A 26,319-nucleotide genomic window follows, 5' to 3' on the forward strand; every position below is an offset into this window, starting at 1 on the left:
GTAAATTATTATAGTTTTTTTACATTTTATTTATTATTAAAATTAACAATCATATGCATTTCTAATTTATCTTCAGTGAAGCTGAAACTTTTATCTGTCAATATATTATTAGATATTGAGAACGATCGTTCGACGTCAACCGAAATGGTTAAGCCATATTTGAAGCAACTGAGTATTGATAGGTCTTGCTAAATATCATCAAGTTTATCTTAAGTTTATTTCATGTTTATTTCAATTACTATTTAGTGCCTACAAAATTTATTTTTGATTTTTCTACTCGACAAAATATTATTTTACACTTCTACCTTTTTTTTAAATTTTGCTACAATGTCGTGCAATACATTTTGAATGTCGTAATGTCGTAAAAACATGCAAAAATATGCAACAGCCATTAAATATGTAGAAATATGCAAAAAAAATAATTTTTAGATTACAAAGATTACAGATTAGTGATTACTAATAAAAATCCAAAAATCTGAAAAGGAAAAAAATATGCAGTTGCATAGAAATCCGCGCTTTACTTATGGCTCTTTCATGAGAAAAAAACCTCGAATTCAATTCTCAAGTCAGGAATTCAAAATCGTATTAAACATAATAAAATACAAAAAATGCAAATATTCATAAGTAACCAGCCCAGTATTGATTTATTTAAGTATAATACATACCTGAATTTTTTATCCATTTTTTAGATAATTTTTCATCATTTAGAAAATGATGAAAACTTAATGTTTTAAAGTGCCTTCGACTATTTTTTCAGTCGAAATAGTCATATTTGCCTCCTGACATTTTATTTTTAAAATAGTATCACAACGATAGAACATCAAAGACACATTAAATTTAAATGTGGTAGTCAAATGTATACATTTTGCAATTTACCAATTGAAAAAAGTATTATTTGGTTTTAAGTACGATAGATTGCAACACGCATTTTGAAATTTGCAACTCCATACTTTAGCACCTACGAACATTTTTCTGTGGGGGACTGGCCCTCCCACTTCGCCTGATCAGCTCCAAAATCGAAAATTTCAATTTTCTATAAATAGCTTACAAAAATTTAATATTTTGAAAATTTAATTGTAAATAGAAAACGCTAACATAAACATTTAGTGAACATTTCAAGTATTTACATTTATTTGTTTTTAAGTTACAGAAAAATAAAAAATCGAGTTTGTGTTAAATCATGAGTATAAATTCCCGATTTTTCGTTATTTTTTTGTGGTTTAGCCTGACGCTTTTGAAAATTTCTGGAAATTTTTAACTTTTGACTCCCCCCCTCAAAGTACCAACTATATGAATTTTATTTTTAAAAGAGGGGCTCAAGTCAAAAATCAAATCATTATTTATACTCCAAAAGGTGATGGCAGACACAAAAAAAACATGCATCATTCACTCATCATTGTAATATCAATATATAGTTCACTCCGTTCAAAATCTAATATATAAATTTATATTTTATGTGTATATTTTTATTACATAGATTATATATTTCTAAAATTATTAAAAACGTTTACCTTTTAGATAAATATTAAATAATTACTACCATTCCCTCCTCCCCCACTTCAACAAAAAACTTCCAAAATATGTGTTACCAAATTTTTTTTAATTCATAACTAATTGTAATCAACTATTTAGAATTTGTAATCTCATTGCACCAGAGTTATAGCAAGTTTTTGAAATAGCTATTACCCCGCCCCCTCCCCTTTTATCACCAATTGACTAAAAATAATTTAAAATTTGACAACATGGCGAAGACGAATTTGTCGTCGGGACAATACGCCCAAAGAGATTCCATAATTATGTAAATATATACGTCAACACGTTAATAAAAATATGATTTTATAAAATACTAGCTGCGGGTGTGCCTCGGTGTGAGTGTGCCTCGCTGTGAGTGAAACTCGCTTTGAGTGAAACTCGCTGTAAGTGAATACCCTAGGACGGATGGAAGAGCTTGAAAGTGGAAAGTTTTCAAAAAAAGAAGACCTATCGCTGATTGGTAGTACTGCGAGTCTTCTATCGGGATGAATGATGATAAGGCGGTTGTTGTCGGGAATTGATAAGACGTTCGTGGCGTCGATAATAATATTGTTTATTAAATTATTATTATATATATATGCCTCGATTCCCGGCTTGTGGAAGCCGCCTCCGGCGCCTTCGAGGGGGTCGAGTGAAAATCGGTCCTAGGGAAATTCGGTTGGAAATGGTAGTCGGGTGTCTAGAAATCGGTCACATATATAGTTCAACTCGAGGCTTGCCCGGTTCTTTTTTGAAAGTATAAAAAATAAATAAGTACGAAAAATGGTAATAGAGTGTCTAGCTATCAGTCCTCACTCGATGCAAATCGATATCTGTGCTGGGCAATCCGCCTACGGCGGATTGTTATACCTCCTGACGTCGAAAGTCTGATGTCGTATAGTAGGGGAAAAAGTTTAAGTCGAACGAAGTGTTATAACGTCCCATCTACGTCCTATTTACTGCGTCGAATGGCAGACTATGTGGGCGCAAATTATGAAATCTGAATTTTTTATTTGCTAAAAATTGAATATACTTTAAGTGTTACCAAACCCCTCAGGTAGGCAATCCGACTGCGTCGGATCGCGGACGATGTGAGCATTATGAGTTATTATAAGTGAAATAATCCACAATACATTTATCACATCAGGTTGTAATTAAATATTAGTGTGCATACCCGATCTATATGACTTTAATAAATATTTCATACGTACACACTACACATATTGTGTTTACATCTTATATAATATATACCATAAATAATATAATATAACATACTCGGTGGTAGTCGATAAGTACTATTACAAAAAACACGTATAATTAACACTCGCAATATTCAAAAAAAAAAAAATAGTACATAAATGTTGAAATACTGCTTTTTATTAGTCGAGTAATAAAAAAAATATACCGACGTCGCCGGCAAAATCATATAAAAATAAAAAAACATTGGAAAAAAAATGCAAAAAATGACTCGCAGTGTTAGTCAAAGTGCCGCCGGGAACGTCGCCGGGGCGGGATTCGATCTCGGTACACCTGCCTAATTCCTATCCTATCCTAACGCCTAATCCTATCGACTACAGTTTGAGTTGAAAACCGACGTCAAATCTCGAGCACTTAAACCGTTTCCGAACCGTCACCGAATTCGCGTCGTGATCGTTTAATTCGTATTTCATTACACACACACACACACACACACAGACATTCTCGTTGATTTTCTTTAAAATATATTTGTAAATATCTGAAATATCCGTTCGATGTGTATTTTATTCATTATTTATATTTATTATATTATTATATATACGTATTAAACGACTTTTTTCTCACGCCCAATCGCCAATATATCGCCAATATAAAATATCGTAAATCACGCGAACACGGGAAAACTCGGAAAACGCTATAAAATCCGTATAAAAGTGAAATATATAATAATAATAATAGTAATAGTATAGTTGTCCAACACATTTTTGATAACCGACCGGACGCGATAACGGCGACCGGAGCGCATTCTTTTTTCCGTTTTAGGAACTGCGGCGAGTACAGCAAGCGCACTCAAGTGGGTTTCGGGCGAAACCTCACGCGTTTTATAATATAAGATTATAAAATTGTGGTAGTAGGTACATAGCTCATATAATATCTATTATATAGATATTCATGGTTGTACAACCATTTTGACGACGACGACTGTCGATATAATTAATTAAAAATAAGTTATAAGTTCGATTTGTGATGGACCTCATGAATATTTTATTTTTCGGTTTTTCCTAATGTTGATGTTACAGAGACGACGACGCGGCGGCGACCGAGACCGCATTCTATTGTTATTATACATTTATTTTTAGCTGGACTATACTGAAAATATTTAAAATAATAATAACAATAATAATAATTATTATTACTATATTAAATAAATGTGATTTTATTCGATTGGCGATTATTGACGATCTGTTCCTGTTTGAAATTCAGCGAGGTTGGATGTTCCTGATTTAGAATTTATTTTGTCCATGATATTTATATTTTATTTATACATAGTGTTTTCTAAATCTTTTTTTGCATTGACTTTCATCGTTGTTATAATGGTAAGTAGTTATATAGTATATTATGATTATAAATTATTTAATTAAGTACCTATTAGTTATATTAATTTTACTGAATAGCACAACTGCAGTGCTTGAATTGAAAGAACGGCACCTTTTATTATTTACACTATTTTATCAATATCCTTAGAAATAAGAATTAAAGTAGAAACAATTCCAGGGAAGACTAATGTTTCCATATAGTTTTAAGCGTTCCATATTAAAATATAATTTTATGTATTATTTCTAATGCATATAATATTATATGTAGTGTATAAACAGTGATTGTGTATAACATACTCAGTACTCACTCCATTTATATCAAATTTGTAATTTTTTTCATGAAAAATTTAAATCACAAATAATACTAATGTATTAATATGATGTCAACATTGTCAACATATTTAGTGAGAACTATTATTAATATGTATAATAATTAATATTTTTAACTTTTTAAGCGAACTAATAAGAAAATAAATATTTAAGTTGTATGGTTATTATATTTGTAATTTGTGTGTATTGATGTATATTATTAAAAATGATTAAATTACGTCCGTGAAATTGCCCCCCCCCCACTTTAACTCTAAACCTTTCTAAACCTCTTTAGAAAAAATGCTATTAATTTGCTAGAATTTGGTATGGAAGGTTTCCCCAGAAAAAAATTTTTGCTCGGAGGGGGGGGCAATTTAACTGTAGCCTCCCATTTTAACCTAGTAACTTCAAACTACTTCAGAAAAATTGCTACTAACTTTTTATTATTTTGAAATTTTATATTCAAATTACATTTTTATAATTACAATATAGATTTTTGTCCTCAACTTAACTTTTTTTTAACCAAATAAGATTTTCATTTCATGGTCGTTTTTTAGATTGTTTTATTTAATATAGAATCATTTTTTTTATTTATTCAGTTAAGAATAATAAAAATGAAATATTTATAAAAAAAACCCTACATTAAAAAAATTATAATATTATTAATAGACAAACAGAGTGGAGTAGTAAGGGGTTACCCCGCAAAATATTTTTCCACTACTCCATTTGTCAAAACTTTAAATACGTATAACTCATAAACTACTCATCCTAAATTCGATTTTTATGTATCAAAATATTCAGAAAATTATTCTGCTTCGGAATATGAAATTAAAACTCTATGTTGTCATTCAAAAAAGTAAAAAACTTGAGAAAATATAAGGATAAAAAGTATTTAAAAATATAATATTTTTTTTTAAATACGTTGATTTTTTAACAACTTGAAACTATGTAAAAAAATGTTTTCAAAAACATGAATGCTTTTTGAAATAATGAGTGTACACGGTTATTTATGAAACATGTATCCAGAAATCCATGTTATTGGCTGAAGGGAGAGGAACAATAATACAAATAAGAAAAAGAATTTCTTATAGGTTCCAAGTTCCAAAGCTTAAGTGGGAGCTACAGTGAAGTAGGCACCCCCAATTAAAAATTTTTTTTGGGAACCAACGCCAATCAAATTCTAAAAATTCTATAGCGAATAAAAGCAAATAAGTAGCTGGTAACTGGTATCAACATTTTTTAGTTCCACTAGTATTTTGTTTATTACCCGATAAAAAACAAGAAACCTATTTCAAAGTATTAAGTGTTATAACAACTAAATGTGATGAATATGATTTAATATTAAATCCAAAAAGTATAATAATAGACTTTGAAATAGCGATTCATAATGCTGTCAAATTAGTATGGCCTAGTTGTGTCATCAAAGGATGTAGATTTCATTTAATTCAGTCATAGTATAGAAAAATTCAAGAACTTGGCTTAATTATCGATTACAAAAAAAATAATTGGTTAAAGCACACATTTGGATTGATGTATTTAAATCCAGAAAACGTATCAGATTGTTTTGTATTTGATTTAATGTCAGATATGCCAGATAATAATCAATATACACAATATGCAGATTATTTATTAGAAACTTATATACACGAAAATTCAAAATTTCCTCCAAAAATATGGGCATGCATGACAGAAAGTTTATGTCAAACAACTAACAATTGTGAATCGTTTCATGCACATTTTAACCAACAGTTTTATAAATCGCACCCAAATATAAGTATATTTTTAAAAATTTTGGTTGAAAATGTCCAGACGGATACTTACATTAAAATAAACAGCGCAAATTTAAATATTCTAAATACCCCAAAAAATAAATCCACTTTGTTAAAATGTGCTAGAACTAATAAGGCTATAACTGATTTTAAAAATAAACTAATATCGCGTTATTCATACGTAAAGAGTGTTGCATTTAATTATGTTAAATAAATTAACAAAATATTATGACTTATTAATTATTTTAATTACTGTATTTATTAAAACTAGGTATGACAAAATATTATATATATTAATTATGAATAAGTGATTTTTACTTTATTATTATATTTATTAGAACTATGACAAAAATATTATCTATTTATATCAATTATCATATTATAAAGTCTTGTTTTCTTGGACTATGATTGTATACGATCCTAGTGTGCGCCTAAAACTGAATGGTATTTTGAAAAAAGGTTAACCTAAAAGGTTAAAAAAGTCAAGAAATTGTCCTTGAATATTATCATTTGCTGATTCTAAATGTCCTCTTAAAGCTGACTTATGTTTTGCTAAGCATACAACAATGTCCATGAGTACTTTCACAGTTTCTCTATTTGCAGCAACTTGTGTATTAGAAGATTTTGTTAATTGTAAATCTATACTGTTGTTATTAATATACATAACTCGATTTAACTCAGCCTCTAAATGATCTTTACATGTCTCATGTTTATATAATCTCCCATGAATTCCAGATAGGTGACCCAATGAATTACAACCAGAACTAGCAAAAAAATCTTTTTGTGCTCGTGTTGTACCAAAAAGTTTCCATGTCTAACAGTATACTTTATCAGTAGATGGTGAATAGGCAAGCCAATTTCTATTTTCAGTTTTTTCATTTACCAGTTTGCTATAATATACCATTGAAAATGAACGCGAAGGTGTAGACGAATCATGTGAGAATTTCCTTCCAGGTAGATCAATATCTTTTGGTTGATATGGACCCAATTCTAATAATGTAAGTTTTAAACCAGGCGATATTGTTTTTCCTGTATAAAATGCTGGATCATTTTGAAATTTGGTTGTAGCCAAAGTATTATCAGGAATAAAATTAATTGGTTCTTCTCAATAACAGTCTTCCAAATCAATTACTGTCTTCTTAAATAAAAAAAAGAAAATGATTTTTAATATTATGGAATTATTGAAATTATTACCATTAATTTTATTCAAAAATGCACAAGTAAGCAAAAACATTAATAAATTATAATACAAACAATTTTATAATTACATAGTTAAAACACCATTGATCAGAATATCATTATAATATAACATGGTACAAAGGTATAACAGACAAATATGCAAATGGATTTGGAACGTTAATACAATTTAAACAAATTAAACTAAATTCATTCTATGCATAAGTGCTAGGTTGAGTAGGTTTTAGGTATACAATGTTATACTATTTTATCAAATTACAAATAAAATATAAATAATTACAAATGTATATTAGTAGTTCAAAATTTGTAAATTATAATATACACAAAAATTAAACACTTGAACATAGATCACAGCCCACACGCTATTTACAAATACACGGAACATGAGCAACATTAAAATTATCTAAAATAGATGTCTCAAATAACTCAGAAATAATTTTTCTAGAATTTCAATTTAAAAAATATTAGCTGTAGATACAACTATAGCTTGACTTCTAAATGTCTGACTTAATAATTTTAATTCAATGCCTGATTATGCCTGCAAGATTACATTCAGAATCAACTTGTCTTTAAAATAAAACTAAAATAAAATATTATGTCCTTAAAATAATATACCTTGTAACTTATAGCTACAATTAACATTTATATTAATATTGGACAATATTAAACCTTGGTTTAGTACCTTAAACATAAAATAAACTATTAAAATAATAATTAAAGAAATGTACTAGATTTTAATATTTTATCATAACATTTTAAATCACATAATTATCAACTATAAAACAAATGTAAATGTTAAAAAAAAATAATAACCACCAATGTTAGTTATCCAATTTATAGAAACAATTCATTAAATAAACATGCAACATCTAAGAACAATAAAGAAAAATTGATAAACATAAAACACAGGCCACATTGGTAAATATATAAATACAATACCATCTGATGTACTGGCTACTGACAATTGGAAGTCGATCACATTATTTATTTTACTTGTAGACTCACAGATCTTAACAGTTTGTTCTAAATTATTTGGTTCTGTTAAATAAACTTATAAATAATATACAAATTTAAAAATTATATTTAAATATTAACACAATACCTAATTCTGAAGTGAATGGAGCCACTATATTAGTCATTGTTTTACTGGTAGACTCACAATTACTTGCAAAGCCAGATTCTGTAATATTAGAATTCATCACTAAACGATAATTTATATTATTAGAAGATGATGTTTTACAAGTGGACATAGATGTCGTTTGATCTATAATAAAATATGTACAATTAGATTGTTTAATATTTTAAAATAAAATTGTAAATTCTAATTTACTTCAAAAACTTACTTTCTTCAGATGTTTGAATAATAGGTCCAGTAACACCGAAATATTTAGTAATATTTGAATTGTTACTAGTAGTTATTTTTCTTTTTTTACAAGAATGAATATGAAGTTCATAATTATGTTTATTCATTAGACTAAGATTTTTACCACACGAGCAAATTTTGAATTTTGGTTGTGACGACATTATTCTATTTTTAATCTTAAGCCGAGATACTGATCAAAAAGAACTGTAGAAAAGTATCATATTATTCATATTATATTAATATGTTATTCATATTTAAAATTACAAATTTAATAATACTTAAAGTTTTCCACTTACGTTTTAAAATACTTAAAATAACAGAACACTGAATAGAAAATAATAACACATTAATACCACTTATATCAACAATCTTCGATTAATAAACAATGTTTTTATTATTTTTTACTCGCAGTTCGTAGTTTTGCACCATTGCAGACGTTAGCGACGAGCCGACGAATGACAAATAACGATATTATTGTGTAATCATTATTGTTTGTAGACACGATAAATTGGTGAAACATGGATAAACCCATAATGGTATATTTTAAAAATAAACCCATCGAATTCACTAAACAGATTAAAATGTTGATAACTGAAAAAACAACACATACCTATACTTATATTCAGGGTTCGGGACTTGTTTCATACAAATTGTAGGAAATATGCATACACATACTCACTTAAAATAACTGAAATATGCAACTGCATTTGTTTTATTGGCAATTATAAAAATGTAATTTATTTAATTTTAAATGTAGACAATTTTTAATTAGTTTATATTACTGAGTATGCTCGATTTCATTTTCTTCGTCTTCTCCTGCAGTGAAAAAAAAAGGTTTAGTATTTTATATAACATTTAAATTATTATTAAATATAAAAATAATCAATTGTTTACCTTTAAAGTTTGACTGTACAATAAGACATTTTCTGATGTTTTCAAATTTAAATGCACGGCATATTTTTATAAATTGAAAACGAACGTTCCACATCTACTGACGTAATCGGAACATATTTAAAATATACCAAGTCATTTAATTTTAAATCTTCAGGTAAACCTTCAAAAGTTTCCTGGTCTCCAGATAAAATATTTGAAATTTTAACCATTAATTTTTAACCTTCATTTTTCTCCAACACATTTTCTACTTTTGTTTTAATCGTTTTTCCTTGAACTCCACCTATTTGGGTTAATTTTATTTTTGCGTCCTCTACTATCGATATAGAACTAGCTAGTGTCATTTTTTGTTTTTCAAGTCCCTTTATTGCGTTTGGTAAAAATGAAAAGTTAGATTTTATGAATACAAGTCGAGTTTGAATATCTTGTTGTTCGATGTATTTTTGTGCAGTCTTTATAGATAATGCATCATCTTTATTTAACGAGTGTTAACAATCGACTTCACAATTTCAAAATGTTCGCAATAATAAAGGGCAGCTTGAATCCACGTCTCCCACCTTGTTAATACTGGTTCGGGTGACAGTGGTAATAATGGGGCAATATCTTTGAAAATTTAAACGCGAGACGGAGCTTTTATAAAGATTTTTTTTATGTTGGCAATAATTTTATCGACTTCAGGATTTAGACTACGAACTGTTTCAGCCACTCTGTGTAATCCGTGAGCAAGACATGTGGTGTGAATCAATATTCATTGATTTATCGAACAGTTTAAAAATCGTTGAATGATTTGCTTTTTCTAGCTCTTCCACGTTTAACAAAAATATTTGACCAGGTCCATTTTCTTCCAGTGTACCGATAATAACGTTAGCTACAATCTACCAGTTACATTCTTGGTTTCGTCAATGCTTACCCAAATTTTTTTTCCGTCAACATACACCCATTCTAATTTTATTTATTGTTTGATTGAAAACATCGTCGACGTAACCTTTTTGCAAAGTTGACTCAAGTGGAATGTCTTTTCCTGTGTATTTTAATAAAAATTCTCTGATTTTAGGATTGTTTAATTTATTTAAAGGAATATTTGCGGAGAGCAAGGTATTACACAAATCATGGTTGAAAGACCTTTTTTTTAGAAGTCATAAAAATAAAAACTAGTTGTTGTGATTTATTTTTCATCTAATCTTGCTTACGTTTTACAGCTGAATTATGTTTTTCAGTCTTAAAATGTTGAGTAACCAAATATCATCTATCTGTATTTATTTTTGTTTCACATAATTTACAAAACAAAATAATTCCATCACTTGAAAAAACATTTTCTCCAAACTCAGTTATATACTTTTTAATACGCGTATTATTAATTTTCATTATATTCAGCATCTTTAAAATTATAAGAACTATAAGATTAACAATGTATAAAAACTACGGCGCACGAAAAGATAGATAGTATAGTAATAGATAGATAGTAAATACGTATTTTCGTTTTACTTAATAAAAACGATTTACGATTAACAATAGTCGATAGTATACATAAGATTAGGTATTTCTCTAAATGCCACGTCCAAGCAGTAATGTTATTATCTCATCATTTTTAATAATATAGTAACGCGAAACAATATTAAGTAGGTATATCCCTAGTTGTCATGTCTAGTGATACAATGACTCGTTCTATGAATAGGTATATTGACCGATGCATAACAGTAAAACATAAAACTGCATGAATATGCTTTAAAAAACAATTAAATTGCCAAAATTTGTCAAATATGCATTTTGGCTAGAAAACGGCAAAATATGCAAAAATGTGCAATTAAAATTTTTGTATTTCAATTCGATATGTTTTAAAACAAATTTCTATCTTAGTTAGATTATTCTGCAGTCATTATTCAAAAATATGCAAATGCAACAAGTCCCGAACCTTGTATATTATATATTCACTATTCATTTTTTCGTTGTTCTCATATTATATTTCTACATCTACAAAATCCGCTACATTTATTGGTCCTTCGAGCCGGATGAGAGGAAACAAACCATGACCTTGTCATATTTTCCATCATCACTTTAACATTGAGTCTTATCCGAAAACATCAACAATCACTTCTACGCAATTTATTCAGTTTCACGCCTGTCTTTCCATTTGTCTCTAACGTTATTCAACGAAGATACCTCCTGCTTCAATGGGTTATGTGGAAGCTAAGGCCCGTGTAATCCGTGGTACGGACCGGATCACCGCTTTTATCGCTGCTGCGGGCGAGTACAAGGCGGATATGCAGAATGCCGGTAAACGTGCCAAAGTCGAGCAAATGCTGCGTGACGTTAACGATATCCGTGCAAACGTCGAAGAAGATATTCAGTACATGGAGAATTCTGTCAGTCAAGGAACAGCGCCAGTCGACGTATCCGATATCAAAGACAGCCGGGCACTCTCCGCTAGCTTCGATAAATAATATTATGAGCTCGCTGCCTTTGCCTATGTACATAAATTTCCGTTATCACGTAAACATGATCAGTCGCTGTTATTTACAACAATTCAGAATACCAGCATAGCGAACGTATCACATTACCAACTGCCTAAGCGCAAGTTTCCGACGTTTTCTGGCACGATCACTGAATGGCAAGGATTTGACGACCTTTTCAACTCCATCATGTCGCACACATTAGAGCTTCCCGATGTAGATAAATTTGAATTCTTAAAAACATCGTTTGAAGGAGAGACACGAACATTAATTGCACATCTTCCATTAACGGCTGCCAACTATTCCAGCGCGTGGGATCTGCTACGTGCCCGGTATGGAAATAAGCGAGATTTAGTCAGAATCCATTTAGAAGCCCTTCTCACACCGCACACCGTTACCTCTAATGATGCTGGATCAATAACTTAATTTTAGAACATACCGCAGCATTAGATAATCTCAATTTGTTAATTCGACCATGGAGCCCAATTTTGGTACATATTTTTGAAAAACATTTGGAATATGACCTTCGTGCTCGATGGGAAATGATCCTAGGTGATAGGCACCAACCACAAATATCCGAATTTGTCGAGTTCCTACGGTGTCATGTGCGGTCCGCCGAAGCTCGATCGGGATTCTATTCTTCGATCAGCCCAAGTACCGTTAATCATCTTTGAAAAACGCCAAAATCTCAACCTTCAAAAGGGCAGCGTCCTACAACGTCGCCCAAGGCACTTGTTGCTACTACAACTCAAGCAGCAACCTCAACCATAATATGTCCATAATGCAAGCAAAATCATTCAATTCGCAAGTGCTCACTCTTCACGAATCATAGCCCAAACGACCGTTTCCAGACCACAAAAAAACTTCAACTATGCATCAACTGTTTAGGTGCCGGACATTCTGCGGCAGGATGTCGTTCAAAACATACTTGCCAGTCGTGTCAGAAACAACATCACTCACTACTACACTTCCCAGTAAACACACCAACATCGATGCTTGTCGCCACTAAAAAACTCCAACCTGTACTATTGTCGACGTTGATCGTCAATGTATCAACAGCGGACAATCAAACACATACACTTCGGGCACTCTTGGATACAGGAGCCCAGGTTAGTTTCATTACGAAACAAAGTGTAGATCGTCTTTCGTTAACTCGTCGGCACTGTTCAACACAAGTCAATGCTTTTTCGGGTGCATCAATCAATGTAGTATCCGGTATTACATCCATCGTCATGTCACCAGTAGGAAAACAAGAACCACTCGATGTATTTATTGTGTTAAATATAACAGATTCTTTACCTCAAACCACATTCACATTTACGGAGTGGCCTCATCTCAGTCAGTTAGAGTTGGCAGACCCAACTTTCAACATTCAAGGGTCAATCGATATTTTGCTGGGCGCAGACATTGCTCCAGCTATCCTCACCGGTAGTCGTATTGCAGGACATCAGTCACATCCAATAGCTTTTGGTACCGTCTTTGGGTGGGTTCTGATGGGACCAGCCGCACCACTAACCAATAATACATTAACATCGATGTTAGTCAACACTGAAACTGCACTCGAACAGTCACTCAAGAACTTTTGGGAAATTGAAGAGCCACCTCACGTGCAACACTTAAGTCCTGACGAAATACAAGCTGAAGATATATTCACAACTTCCGTCAAACGTTTGGAATCTGGGAAATTCAGCGTTGCACTACCATTTAAACAGCCACGCCCGATCTTGGGAGAGTCCAAAGTCACGGCACTCAAGCGACTTCATTATTTGGAACATCGATTATCACTAGATAAAGGTCTCTCACAACAATATACCGACTTTATGAGAGATTATCTTACAAGTGAACATATGGAGGTTGTTTCCACCAACCAACGGATGACTCCATATTGCTTCTATATTCCACACCATTGTATCTTACGTCCAGAAAGTCATACAACCAAACTGAGCGTAGTCTTTGACGCATCCGCTACGACTACCACTGGACAATCACTAACCGGAAATTTATACACAGGTCGTAAGCTACAACAGGACCTACCGCAAATTCTGATTCGTGCTCGAATCCACAAGATCTTATTTACTGCAGACATTAAACAAATGTACCGGCAAATTGAAATCCACTCAGAAGACAGAGATTATCTGAGGATTCTATGGCGTTTTGAATACAACCAGCTAATTGAGGAATATCGCTTACGTACTGTTACCTACGGTACCTCTTGTGCTCCTCATCAGGCTCTCCGAACATTACAATATTTAGCAAAAATTGAAGAAACCACATATTCATTGGCTGCTCAGATTATTATGCAAGATACCTTCGTTGACGATACCCTCACAGGAGCCAATACTTTAGAGGAGGCTCTTCGTCGACAAAACCAAGTAATATCACTATGTGCCCGTGGCCATTTCAAGCTGCATAAATGGGCCAGTAATTCCTCCGGTATATTACAAGCTGTATCGGTCACCGACCGCTCTATGTCTGCTGACGTCTTGTTCAACGACGAGTTAGAAGCTGGATTAAAAATTCTCGGCATGCGATGGGATCCAAAACAAGACCATTTTTCTTATACCTTTCATTGTCAAAGCATAAAATTATCTAAGCGCTCGATCCTCTCGGCTTACTTGCCGTCACTTCCCGTCACCTTTTTGGCAAAACATCTCATGCAGTTGCTGTGGACATCTGGGGTCGGCTGGGACGATCCAATTCCAGAACAAGTGCTAACCATGTGGCAACGATATCAACAGGAACTTCAATATCTACAGCATTTAAAGATCCCACGCCGGATTACCATGGATGGAGATGTAAAATACGAACTCCATGCTTTTTCAGATAGCTCCGAAAAGGGTTATGCAGCAGCTGTATATATCTACGCTGTGAGTACAGAGACGGAGTTCAATGCCATTTGATTACTGCTAAAACTAAGGTTTCGCCTCTTAAACGAGTGACTATACCACGTCTAGAGTTGTGCGGAGCAGTGTTGGCCGCTCAACTACTACATCATGTCCACGACGTTCTCAAATCAGTACTTTCCATCAACGCAATGCACGCTTGGACAGACTCGACGACAACCCTCGCATGGATAAAATCGTCCCCCCACCGTTGGGCCACGTTCGTCGCAAATAGAACTAGCCGGCTACAAAGTTTCACACCACCATCATTGTGGCGTTATGTCCCGTCCAATGACAATCTCGTCGAATGTGCGTCACGTGGACTCTAACCAAAGTAACTACTGCAACATCCTATTTGGTGGAATGGACCTGCTTTTTTGTCTCAGAATGACAGTAAATGGCCGCCGACTTCTACTCCGGCCATATCTGATTCAATAAATCTTGAAACACGACATCTCACGCTTTTAACAACCTCAGTTCCGAACATGTTTGACCAGCTATTTCTTCAACATTCTTCAATTCAAAAAATCATCCGCATCGTTGCCTATTGTATACGTTTTTTTTTCAAAGGTGATACCCAACATTATAAAACCATCACCAGCTGAACTCAGTCACGCACTCGAAATAATCATACTTGCCGTACATAAGCAGACCTTTAGTGATGAGCTCATCCGGCTCCGGGATCCAAATCATAAGAGTAAAAGTAAATTGCGAGTTCTCAATCCATTTATTGATGAACGTAGAATTCTTCGAGTCGGAGGTCGGTTGGTTCACGCAGACATTCCTTACGAACTAAAACATCCGATACTCTTACCCCGGTCGCATTGATTAACTGAATCGACGACTTCCATCAACACCATAAACATCCTGGTTCCACAACGTTGCAATCTATTATACAACAACAATACTGGATCATAGCCAGTCGTCAGATCATCAAGTCTCGACTCCGAACGTGCATTGCCTGCTACAGACTACGTCCTCGTGGAATCCAATCCATGATGTGTGATATACCGTGTGTAACGTGTAACAGTAACATACCGCTCTCGTTATTTTTTTTATTACTCTGGCAATAGTAGAAAATTTTTTCCGTTTTAAGTTTTAACAGTTAGATAATAAGTGCGTGCGTATATCGGTGCGTTTTTGAGTCAGTCTACTCAAAACTGGTTCTGTCATAGCAGTTTTTCGATTTTGATTAATAAGCGTCTGCCGTACATTTCTTGCGTCTAGTCTTATTACGTAAGTTTATTTTAAATTTTTATCGGCACAACGGTTACACCAACTGTGCTATCTCGTTGTCCTATTATCTTAATTGTTTTGCCGATAAGGTCCGCGCTGCTCCGCACACGGTATATACATCGCGTGCGTATTGACTTCCACTTCTCGACCTTATATACACTGTGTGCTAAGTGGTCATTATTTTTGACAGTATGGGTAAACCAACTACTCCTAATAATACTACTAATACTTCAAATAAAGTCACCACTAGGTCTACTTCGTCCATGCCTCCTTCAAATAGTGACATTATGGTTGCTCTTGATAAACTTCGTGGTGAAGTTTTATCTTCAAATAAAATTATTTCGTCCACTCAAACCTTACAATTTGAGGAATTGAAAAAAAATCTGAAGCAACTATCTTTGCAAATTATTGAATTAAAGGCTGAAAATACCACCTTACGCAGTGAACTTAATATTCTTAAAGGTAAAATTACGTCTTTGGAGGATGCTGGTTCACCTAGCCAAAGCTCCCATGTTATCTCCCAGGTGTTACAGGAAAGCTTTGAGCGTCAAAGATGCTCTTTAAATACAATTATTTATGGTGTACCTGATTCCTCTTCGGCTTCGGCAGCCCAGCGGATTTCGGATGATTGTTCTTCCATTTGCAGTTTGCTTGAACCTCATAGTTTAATCATTCCGGATAACTCCAAAGTTATTCGTCTTGGTAAAGTTGTTGCTGGAAAATCTCGTCCAATCAAACTGTTGTGTGGTAGCAGTGAGTCCTCTAGTAAACTGGTTTCCGACTTTAGAGATTTGGTGAAAAATGGTATTCAATTTCCTGCGGGTTTCCGTATAGTCAGTGATAAAACGTTGATGCAACGTACTCTGCTTCGGTCCTGTTATGCTGAGCTTGTAAATCGCAAGTTAAATGGTGAAACAAATCTTGAAATTTCTTACGTCAATGGTGCACCTCAAGTATGTGTTGCCAAATCAAAAAACACTGGATTCCATCATCATGCAAGTCATCGTTAACCAAGTCAGTTAGTGGTCTGCCAGTTCGTGGATTTTATCAAAATTGTCGTGGTCTCCGATCCAAATTAGTAAATCTTAGATGTAATGCCGCTGCGCTTGATCACATTTTTATTATTTTATCTGAAACATGGCTAACTAATGGTATTTTTGATAATGAACTTGGCTTACATAATTATAATATTTTTAGATGTGTTAGATCCTCTCTTACTAGCAATTGTTCTCTCGGGGGAGGTGTCCTTATTGGCGTTCGAAAGGATATCCCTTCTTCTCTTATAACCGTCTCCGAATTAAATGTTGAACAAATTTTTGTTCGTTTTTTCTTTAATAAAATTAACTTCTTAATAAGTTGTGTATATATCCCTCCTCAATCCCCACTCAATGTCTATCAATCTCATATTAACTCTGTTGAACATGTTCTTAATCTTTACCCTTATTATAAATATTTATTTTGTGGCGATTACAACTTACCCGAAGTCGTATGGGATAATGATGACTCTGGATTAATCTTCTCGTCCTCCCATTGTCGTGCTCCGTGTGTCCCTGAGTTTTTTGCCTCTAATTGTTTTTTTCAAAATAACAGCAACCTTAATAAGCATGGATCCTTATTAGACTTAGTATTTAGTAATGTTGATTCTCTTTCAGTCAATGAATCTTTAGATTCATTAGTGCCACCAGACCCCTACCACCCTCCTCTATCTAACAATTTTTATAATAACATCCATGTTCCTGGTTTAAATAGCACTCACTCCTTCTTCTATTTTGATAATGCTGACTATATTAATATATATAATTTTATTTCTAGTTTTGATTGGCCTTCTACTCTATCTGCTCTCAGTGTTGATTCAGCTTTTAATACTTTATACGATGCTTTTCACCAGTCTGTACTACGCTTTGTCCCTAAACGCCATTTTAAGCAGTCTACCTTCCCTGTCTGGTTCACGAGTGAGTTAAAACAAATTTTATTCATGAAGAAAAAGGCTCATGCTAAATTTAAGTCCACTTTTAACCCTGTTGATTACAGACACTTTTCACTTCTTAGGGCCCGTTATAAGTACGTATCGAAAAAATTGTATCGTGAATTTGTTGATCGAACGGAACTATCAATTAATGCTAATCCTTCCAATTTTTGGAAATTTATAAAGAAACAACGCTACAATTCTGATATTCCTAAAACATTAACGCTTAATGGTGCTTCAAGTTCTAATGAACAGGATGCAGCTGACATGTTCGCCTCATACTTTAAATCTGTATACTCATGTGATGTCGTTAATGATGATGTGAATGATCTTAAGATTCTATCTTTTGACCTACCTAATAATGCATACTTCACTGTTGATGACGTTTTTCATAGTCTTTCTAAGTTGTCTGGTGCAAAAAATGTAGGTCCTGATGGACTCCCCGGCGTTTTTCTATTTCAGTTGCGTTCTATTATAGCCTATCCTTTATTTTTGCTGTTCAGGCGTTCTCTTGATGAGGGTATTTTTCCAACTATTCTTAAATTCAGTTCTGTCACGCCAGTACATAAATCAGGTATCAAATCCGATATATCTAATTATAGACCTATCTCTATTCAGTCTCACCTATCAAAACTTTTTGAATCCTTGGTTTTAAACAGTATTAAACCATCAGTAAACAATATCCTTATTGCAGATCAACATGGGTTTCGTCCGGGAAGTCTGGTGTTCCCCAAGGTGGACATTTATCACCGATTCTATTTTTACTGTTTGTCAATGGTATACGTAACGCCTTGCCTTTATGTAAACTTTTGTGTTTTGCAGATGATATGAAGCTCTATATGGAAATAAACTCAGCAGCTGATTGTGAGAACCTCCAAAGTAGCCTTGATTGTTTTGTTAGTTGGTGTTTTAAAATAGGCCTTAAAGTCAATGCTTCAAAGTGCCGAGTCATGACGTTTACTCGTTCTCGTTCTACTATCCTTTTTGACTACAATATCTCAGGTTTGACAATTGAACGCGTTGATAATCTAATCGATCTGGGTTTTAAATTATCTAGTACCCTTAGTCCTAGTCCTCATATTGCTATGATTACTAGTAGAGCATTTAAAGTTTTAGGGTTCATTATGCGTCTATCTAAAGACTTTAAATTGTCAAAATCGTTAAAATCACTATATTGCGCTTTAGTTCGTCCTATTTTAGAATACGGGTCGGTTGTCTGGGATCCGTACACTGTTTCTGATATTAACCAACTCGAACGTGTTCAACTTAGATTTTTAAGATTTTGTTGTTTTGTGTTAGGCATTCCCCATTTAGCTCACGATTATACTAATATCGCTAACGTACTTGGCCTGCCTACTCTAGCTGAACAAAGAAGAACTTAAAATTTAAAAATATATTCGTGGTCTAATTACTAACCATATTGATTCCTCTTGCTTGCTTTCCCAAATTAACTTCAAAGTTCCTTCGCATGTATCTCGTACTCATGTGACCTTCCTTATTCCTTCCGCCAACACAAATTATTTGCAAAATGAGCCTTTAAGGCGAATTATGTCACTTGCCAATGAGGACCCCTCTTTTGATGATAATTTGTTCTAATGTTTCTTAAACACTGTTAATAAACTCTTAAGTTTAATATAAGCGTTTTAATTGTTTACTAAAACTGTCTTATTATAATTGTAATTCTGTTATTTACATATATTATTTTACTTTTCAATTTTCAATTTTCTACTATTATTCTAATATATTGTACTGTACTTAATGTTATAGGGGAAACCCGTATATTGTAAAATAAAAAATAAAAAAAAAATAAAATACCCAAGTTCCGGCTGCAGCAAGTAAAACCATTCACAATCACAGGAGTTGACTACGCTGGTCCGATATCTTTAAAGGCATCATCAACTCGCCGAACTTTACCTTGCCAAGCGTACATCTGGAACTCGCTTCAGGTTTATCCACAGAAACCTTCTTAATGGAAATGTGTCGTTTCATTTCACGCCGAGGCCCGATCGAACAAATACATAGTGATTGTGGTACCAACTTCGTCGGCGCAGCGAACTTATTCAAAACGGTTGACGAATTCACACAATCCGCTGAGTACCAGGAGAAGTGTCAAGATTATCTCAGTACCCGCAATACTAGTTGGCACTTCAATCCGCCGTTCGCCCCGCATTTTGGCGGTTTATGGGAGGCTGGAATAAAATAAGTCAAGACATTATTCTATCGAACTCTTGGTCTCCAACGACTTAAATATGAGGAATTGACCACATTATTAAGTCGGATCGAATCTACACTAAATTCACGTCCGTTGGGTGCTCTGAGTCCAGACCCTCAAAAATTTAAGGCACTGACCCCAGTCATTTTTTGACATTAATGCCTAGCACAGCTATGGTGGAACCTAACTTAAGCGTAGTACCAATGTCTCGTTACCAACGCTGGAGACTCATTAGAGATTTGCATGCACACTTTTGGAACCGTTGGCAAAGGGAATATTTACAAACTCTTCAAAAGCGATCAAAATGGTCAACGAATATGGACAATCTATAAGAGGGTACAATGGTACTGATCCGCAAACCAACTGCTCCACTGTGCTGGAAACTGGGCCGTGTTACTCATCTTCATCCCGGCCAGGACGGTGTCGTACGAGTGGCTACAGTTCAGACAACAAATGTTCTCTTCAAACGTCCAACAGTGAAGCTCTGTCCACTGCCATTATATTGAATGCGGGATGCATTCAAGGAGGGCAGTATGTTTAAACCGTATTAATTATAATTATTATGATAATATTGTTATTATTTTCATTATATAATATCTTATTATTGATATTGATTACCTATATAAATTGTTATTGTTAATATTATAATTTAATCGCATACCTTAATATTGTTATTACATTTTTCTTAATTAATATATTATTTGCATATTATTATAATTTTGTATCGTTATCGGCAATTGTGTTTTGCGCTTCCGTCACAGAACACGAGACCGGTGGTGTCCGAGTCTGTCACAGAACACGGGACCGCCGGAGTTAATCGCCGATAACATAAGTATAAAAGGCTGTTCGACCCACCACTGGACAACAGTCTTTCACCTGATCTGTAGCAAGACCCACCCGGGCAGACTTGCGCATTGAAGGTGAAAGACATCCCGCCACACCTATCGGACGGTATTGGTATCAGTCAATAGTGCAATAGTCAGAGTATTCCGGCATTGTACTGATTGATACCTCCAGCGCAGTCAATGGGGCAATAGTCGGAGTATTCTGGCATTGCACCGACTGTCATACCGTTTGGTAGGCTGTAGTTCCCCGTCGTGCGGTACCTTAAAAATCCATCGTGTTCTTATTTTTGTATACTACAAGTTATGTGTAACTTCTTTTTTCTTATTATAATATATTATCACTATTCATGTTTTCGTTGTTCTCATGTAGAAATATTATATTTCTACATCTACAAAATCCGCTACACAGACCTCAAAATGATGTTGATGGTCCACATAGTTACACAAACACAAATATTGAAATACCTAAAGATGAATTACCTGAATCTGGTTCTATTATCAATATAAATAAGCATTCAGTAAGGTTTTAATATTTATTTTTTATATTATAATGTTATCAAGTACCTATACCTAATAAATAATAATATATTAAATTGTATATTTATAATATCCAATTTACTATTATTATATAATATTATTAATGATAATATAGCATTATAAATGTCACCAAAATAAATTTACCTACCACTACCATACAGATAAAAGACAATAATAAATAATATTCATAGGTATAATATATTTTACCAAAGCTAAAGTTTATTAATTATTATCTCAATTATATTAACGCATATTTTCTTCAGTAGTCTTGTAAAGTACTTGAGCAAAAGGTAAAGGTATTGAAATACTTTTTATGTACTAAAATGTAGTTTTAATATACTATGCTTTAAATTTATAATATGATTAGATAAAAATCTTGTATGTGCTATTGCTTTTTGCTAATACCTGCTTGTAATGTAGACGCTTGATAATGATCCGCTGATTAATGTTATTGATGTTAAATCAACAAATGACAAGAATGATTTTAAATGCAATAAAGATATCTCATTTTATATTGAAAATTCAGTAAGTTTTTTTATTTCAAAATGTGAGAAATTACTTTATTGTGCTTTTTAATTGTTTTATAAAGGTTTCTTACAGCGAAAAAATACTTGCACTGAATAATCTTTGGGCTCCTACTCCTGGATATAAATTCCCTACAACAGGAAACAGACGCTTAAAATTTCAATATGCTTGGCTTCTACAATACAATTGGTTATGCTTTTCTCAAATACAAAATGGTGCCTACTGCAAAGTATGTGTATTTTTTAGTCTTAACCAAGGTGTTGGTAAAGGTATGCATCAAACTCCATGGAAGTTAGTATCAGAAAAGTTTGATAATTGGAAGAAAGCACTTGGCTCAAAAGGGGTATTTGAGATGCATGCAAAAAACGAATATCCCAAAATAAGTCTGTATAAATATGATTCTTTTTTAGCTGTTAAAAATAAAAAAATTGAATCAATTGAAGTTCAAGTAAATAATTCGCTAAGGAAAGAAATTGAAACGTATTGAAAACGTATTATTCCAATAATTAAAACTGTATTGCTTTGTGGAAGCCAGGGTATTGCATTACATAGTCATAAAGATGGTGGTTTGTTTAGATGTGAAATTTACAATGATGGTAACTTTAGACAATTGTTACGTTTTAGAGTTGATGCAGGTGACCTGATTATCTAAATCTTCAAAACCATTTAATAAATTGCTCTAAAAATGCTATGTATACAAGTTGGCGGATCCAAAATGAAATAATAAAAGCTTGTAATACCATAATGCTACAAACACTCGTGCATGATATTAATTCTGCAAAATTATTTACGGTATTGGCAGATGAAACAAGCGATATAGCCAATAAAGAACAACTAACTTCATGTGTGAGATATGTTCATTTTGGTCAAAAAAAATTAAGGGAAGATTTTTTACAGTTCATTGAGGTTAAAGACATTAGTGGTAAAGCATTAGAAGATACCATACTAAACAATCTTCAATCCATGGGTATAGAAACAAAGTACCTAGTTGGACAGGGGTATGATTGAGCAGCCTCTATGTCCGGAATATTCAATGGTACTCAAGCTCATATACAGACAAAACACCCAATGGCATTATATATACACTGCAGTTCTCATTGCCTAAATTTGGCTATCTCTTTTTCTTGTAAAATCCCTGATATTAGGAATTGTACGGGAACTATGCAATCATTTAAACTGAAGAAGTTTTGTCCAACAAGATGGGTTGAACGTCACGACGCTGTCATATTGTATTATGAATTACAACCTGCAATTATTTCTGCTCTAGAAGATATTTGTTTGTGGAAAGATACAGATACTTCATCAGCGGCAAATCAACTTCTAGCATCAATACACTAATTTAAATTCCAAATATCAATGATGATTCTGGTTAAACTGTTTTCAATATCAGTGTCACTCAGCAAATTTTTACAAACAGAAAATTTGGATCTAGAAAATGCCCTTTCTTTTGCTGAAAACACACAAGCTACATTAAAAGATATTCGTTTAAATGCTGATAAAGAATTCAATGAACTGTTTAAGTCAGCTGAAAAAATTTGTGGCACATTGGAAAATTGCTGTTTGTGTTCCTAGAATATGCTCGACAAACACACAGAAATAATGTAGACGTTGACACCCCGGAAAGTGATTACCGAGTAGCAGTATTCATCCCCTTTCTCGATAATTTTTTAGAGCAATTACATAATCCGGTTTTTGGAACATCGGTCCATATTAATGAGTTTTGATTGTTTAATACCAAAGCCTAACCGTAAAGTTACCAAAGACATTGAAGACCAAGTTAAATTACTGCTAGAAACTTAAAGATATCTTGAATGATGATATATTAAATGAATATTCATGCTGTGCTGAATTAAAATTATGGTATAATAGCTTTGAATATCAGGCACAATGTTCACAACAATCTAAAGTAACTGTAACAGATTTATTCTTCCAGTTTAATTCAGAAATGTATAAAATTATTTCAAAGTTGCTTCAAATTTTTATTACTTTACCAGTTACAACTGCATCAGGTGAACGTTCATTTTCTACTTTACGACGTATTAAAACGTATTTAAGGAATACTACTAGACAAATCCGACTTAATTGCTTATCAATGTTAAACATTCACAGGGACATAATAATAACACCTGAGGAGATAATCAATGAGATGGGAAAAACATCAAACAAGAGATTGGCATTACATTTATAAAATTATACTATACCTTGTACTTTATTATGCTTTATAGTACTAAATTATACTATATTGCATAATGCATACATTGTTCTACTATAGAAAGTTAACTATTTTTAATTATATTGATCTTTATAAGCTATAAGCTATTTATAATAAATTAAAAAATTATAATTAATATTTAGACTATAATAATATGTTAGATATACTTTTTTTATACAACGTTTTGCTATATGTTTGCTTAGGGCTATACAATATTAATCTCTATAGTAAATTATTAATAGAACCCCCCCCCCCCCATTTAAATAATGATATTTTATCGACTTATTATATTGGACGTTGTCCAAATTTGTGTAACATATATTTCTGTCTGGGATCCATTCAAATTATACAAATATCTTTTAAATCAAGCATGCCTCTGTCATTGACCTCACCTGAAATATTAAAAAAAAAAAATTGTTTAAGATTTTAGATAGGTAAAGTGTAGTTGGTACCTAATTGTTTAATAATAATAAAAACATTTCTAAATAAAATATGAAATTCATTAAAACGTATAATCTACCTTGTCTTTTATAGTAAATCACACAGTTGTTCTCATCTTCTTTTTTCATTTGTTCAACCCATATGTCAACACTTGTGGCATCACTCTTATAGAATTGATCATCTTTTAAATTTAAATTATACTTTTGTTTGAAATTATGGAGATCTGATCGTGTAATTAAATCTTCTCTTTTCAAACTATTTCCTATATTTTCTCGAACATCATCTAATACTCTTTTAATTGTGACACCCTGTGATAACTTAGCAGCAATTTCAAGTTTTTTAATATCTGGTATTTTTATATGTTGAAGTTCGATTTCGTTATGTCCATAATGTTCTTTATAAAAAGTGACTACACATTTACCTTCAAATTACTCAAATAGTATTATGTGGCGTGTACAATTTTGATTAATTTTTTTACTGCCCTGTGTTTTAATCATTCTTTTTTAAGTTCTCTCCTTCTTTATGAAAGCCTGTTCTGCAGCATTCATAATATCTTTGACCATCTTTACATTTTTTTGGGCCTGTATTTTGAATGTATTCAATACCATTTTTTATTTAATTCATAATCTCTTTTCCAGGCTTGAAATTCTAAAATTTTAAAATAATAATATGCTAAGATGTAAAGATCCTTGTTGGCCACCTTCATCATCGAGCATTGAGAAGATTGAGGATTATGTTTTAAACACAGTGTTGGGCAAATCACAGTTGTTCCCTCAACTGTAGTAACAAAAAATATAATATGAATGTAATACTTTATTAATACACACAATATTTATAACTAACAAATAACATTTAAATTAAAAAAAAAACAATAAAAAAACATACATGATGGAATCACTGTCCCTTAAAAAGTACTAACTTATTGTACCAAGTTCGTAAAGAATCTTTTTTATTTTGTTTTTTACAAAGATGGTAAATTTTAATATCATTATATGAAGAAATCACTGATTTTATCAACAGAATTATATGGTTTTCCAAAGGATCATTTTCATTGTGATATTTAATTGTCTCAAAAATAGTGGAGTCATTTATAAATAACTGTAAAGTTTTATTTTGAATAAATAATTTATTTAGTTTTTTTAAACTGTCAATTTCATAAGATCTTATATTTTTTTCAGTTTGAATACAAATATTTATGACATCAGTACTAGGATAAGATAATCCACCATTGTCTTTTAAATCTATTAAAGATTTTAGAAAATTGTTTTTATAACCATGAAGCTAAAATGCATAGGTACGTCACATTTAATTTTACTATTCAATTTATGAACGACAAAACCACTTAGGTAAATTACAATTTCACGAGTAAACATTGAAAGTGAGTTATCAAAAATATAAT

The 26,319-nt window shown here is 32.6% G+C and overlaps 1 protein-coding gene and 1 pseudogene across 1 annotated transcript; one reads left to right on the forward strand and one right to left on the reverse strand.

Annotated features, from left to right (window-relative positions):
• Nucleotides 1-9,501: 9,501 nt before the first annotated feature.
• LOC132926024 (uncharacterized) lies at nt 9,502-9,958 on the reverse strand (annotated as a pseudogene).
• Nucleotides 9,959-12,606: 2,648 nt separating this feature from the next.
• LOC132926025 (uncharacterized) lies at nt 12,607-15,774 on the forward strand. The gene is made up of 3 exons (XM_060990375.1): nt 12,607-12,718; nt 12,953-14,931; nt 15,517-15,774. The coding sequence occupies exons 1-3, from the start codon at nt 12,607-12,609 to the stop codon at nt 15,772-15,774; spliced, it is 2,349 nt and encodes a 782-aa protein (XP_060846358.1).
• Nucleotides 15,775-26,319: the final 10,545 nt, after the last annotated feature.

Source organism: Rhopalosiphum padi, chromosome 3 (assembly GCF_020882245.1).
Source record: "Rhopalosiphum padi isolate XX-2018 chromosome 3, ASM2088224v1, whole genome shotgun sequence".
Taxonomy (NCBI): domain Eukaryota; kingdom Metazoa; phylum Arthropoda; class Insecta; order Hemiptera; family Aphididae; genus Rhopalosiphum; species Rhopalosiphum padi.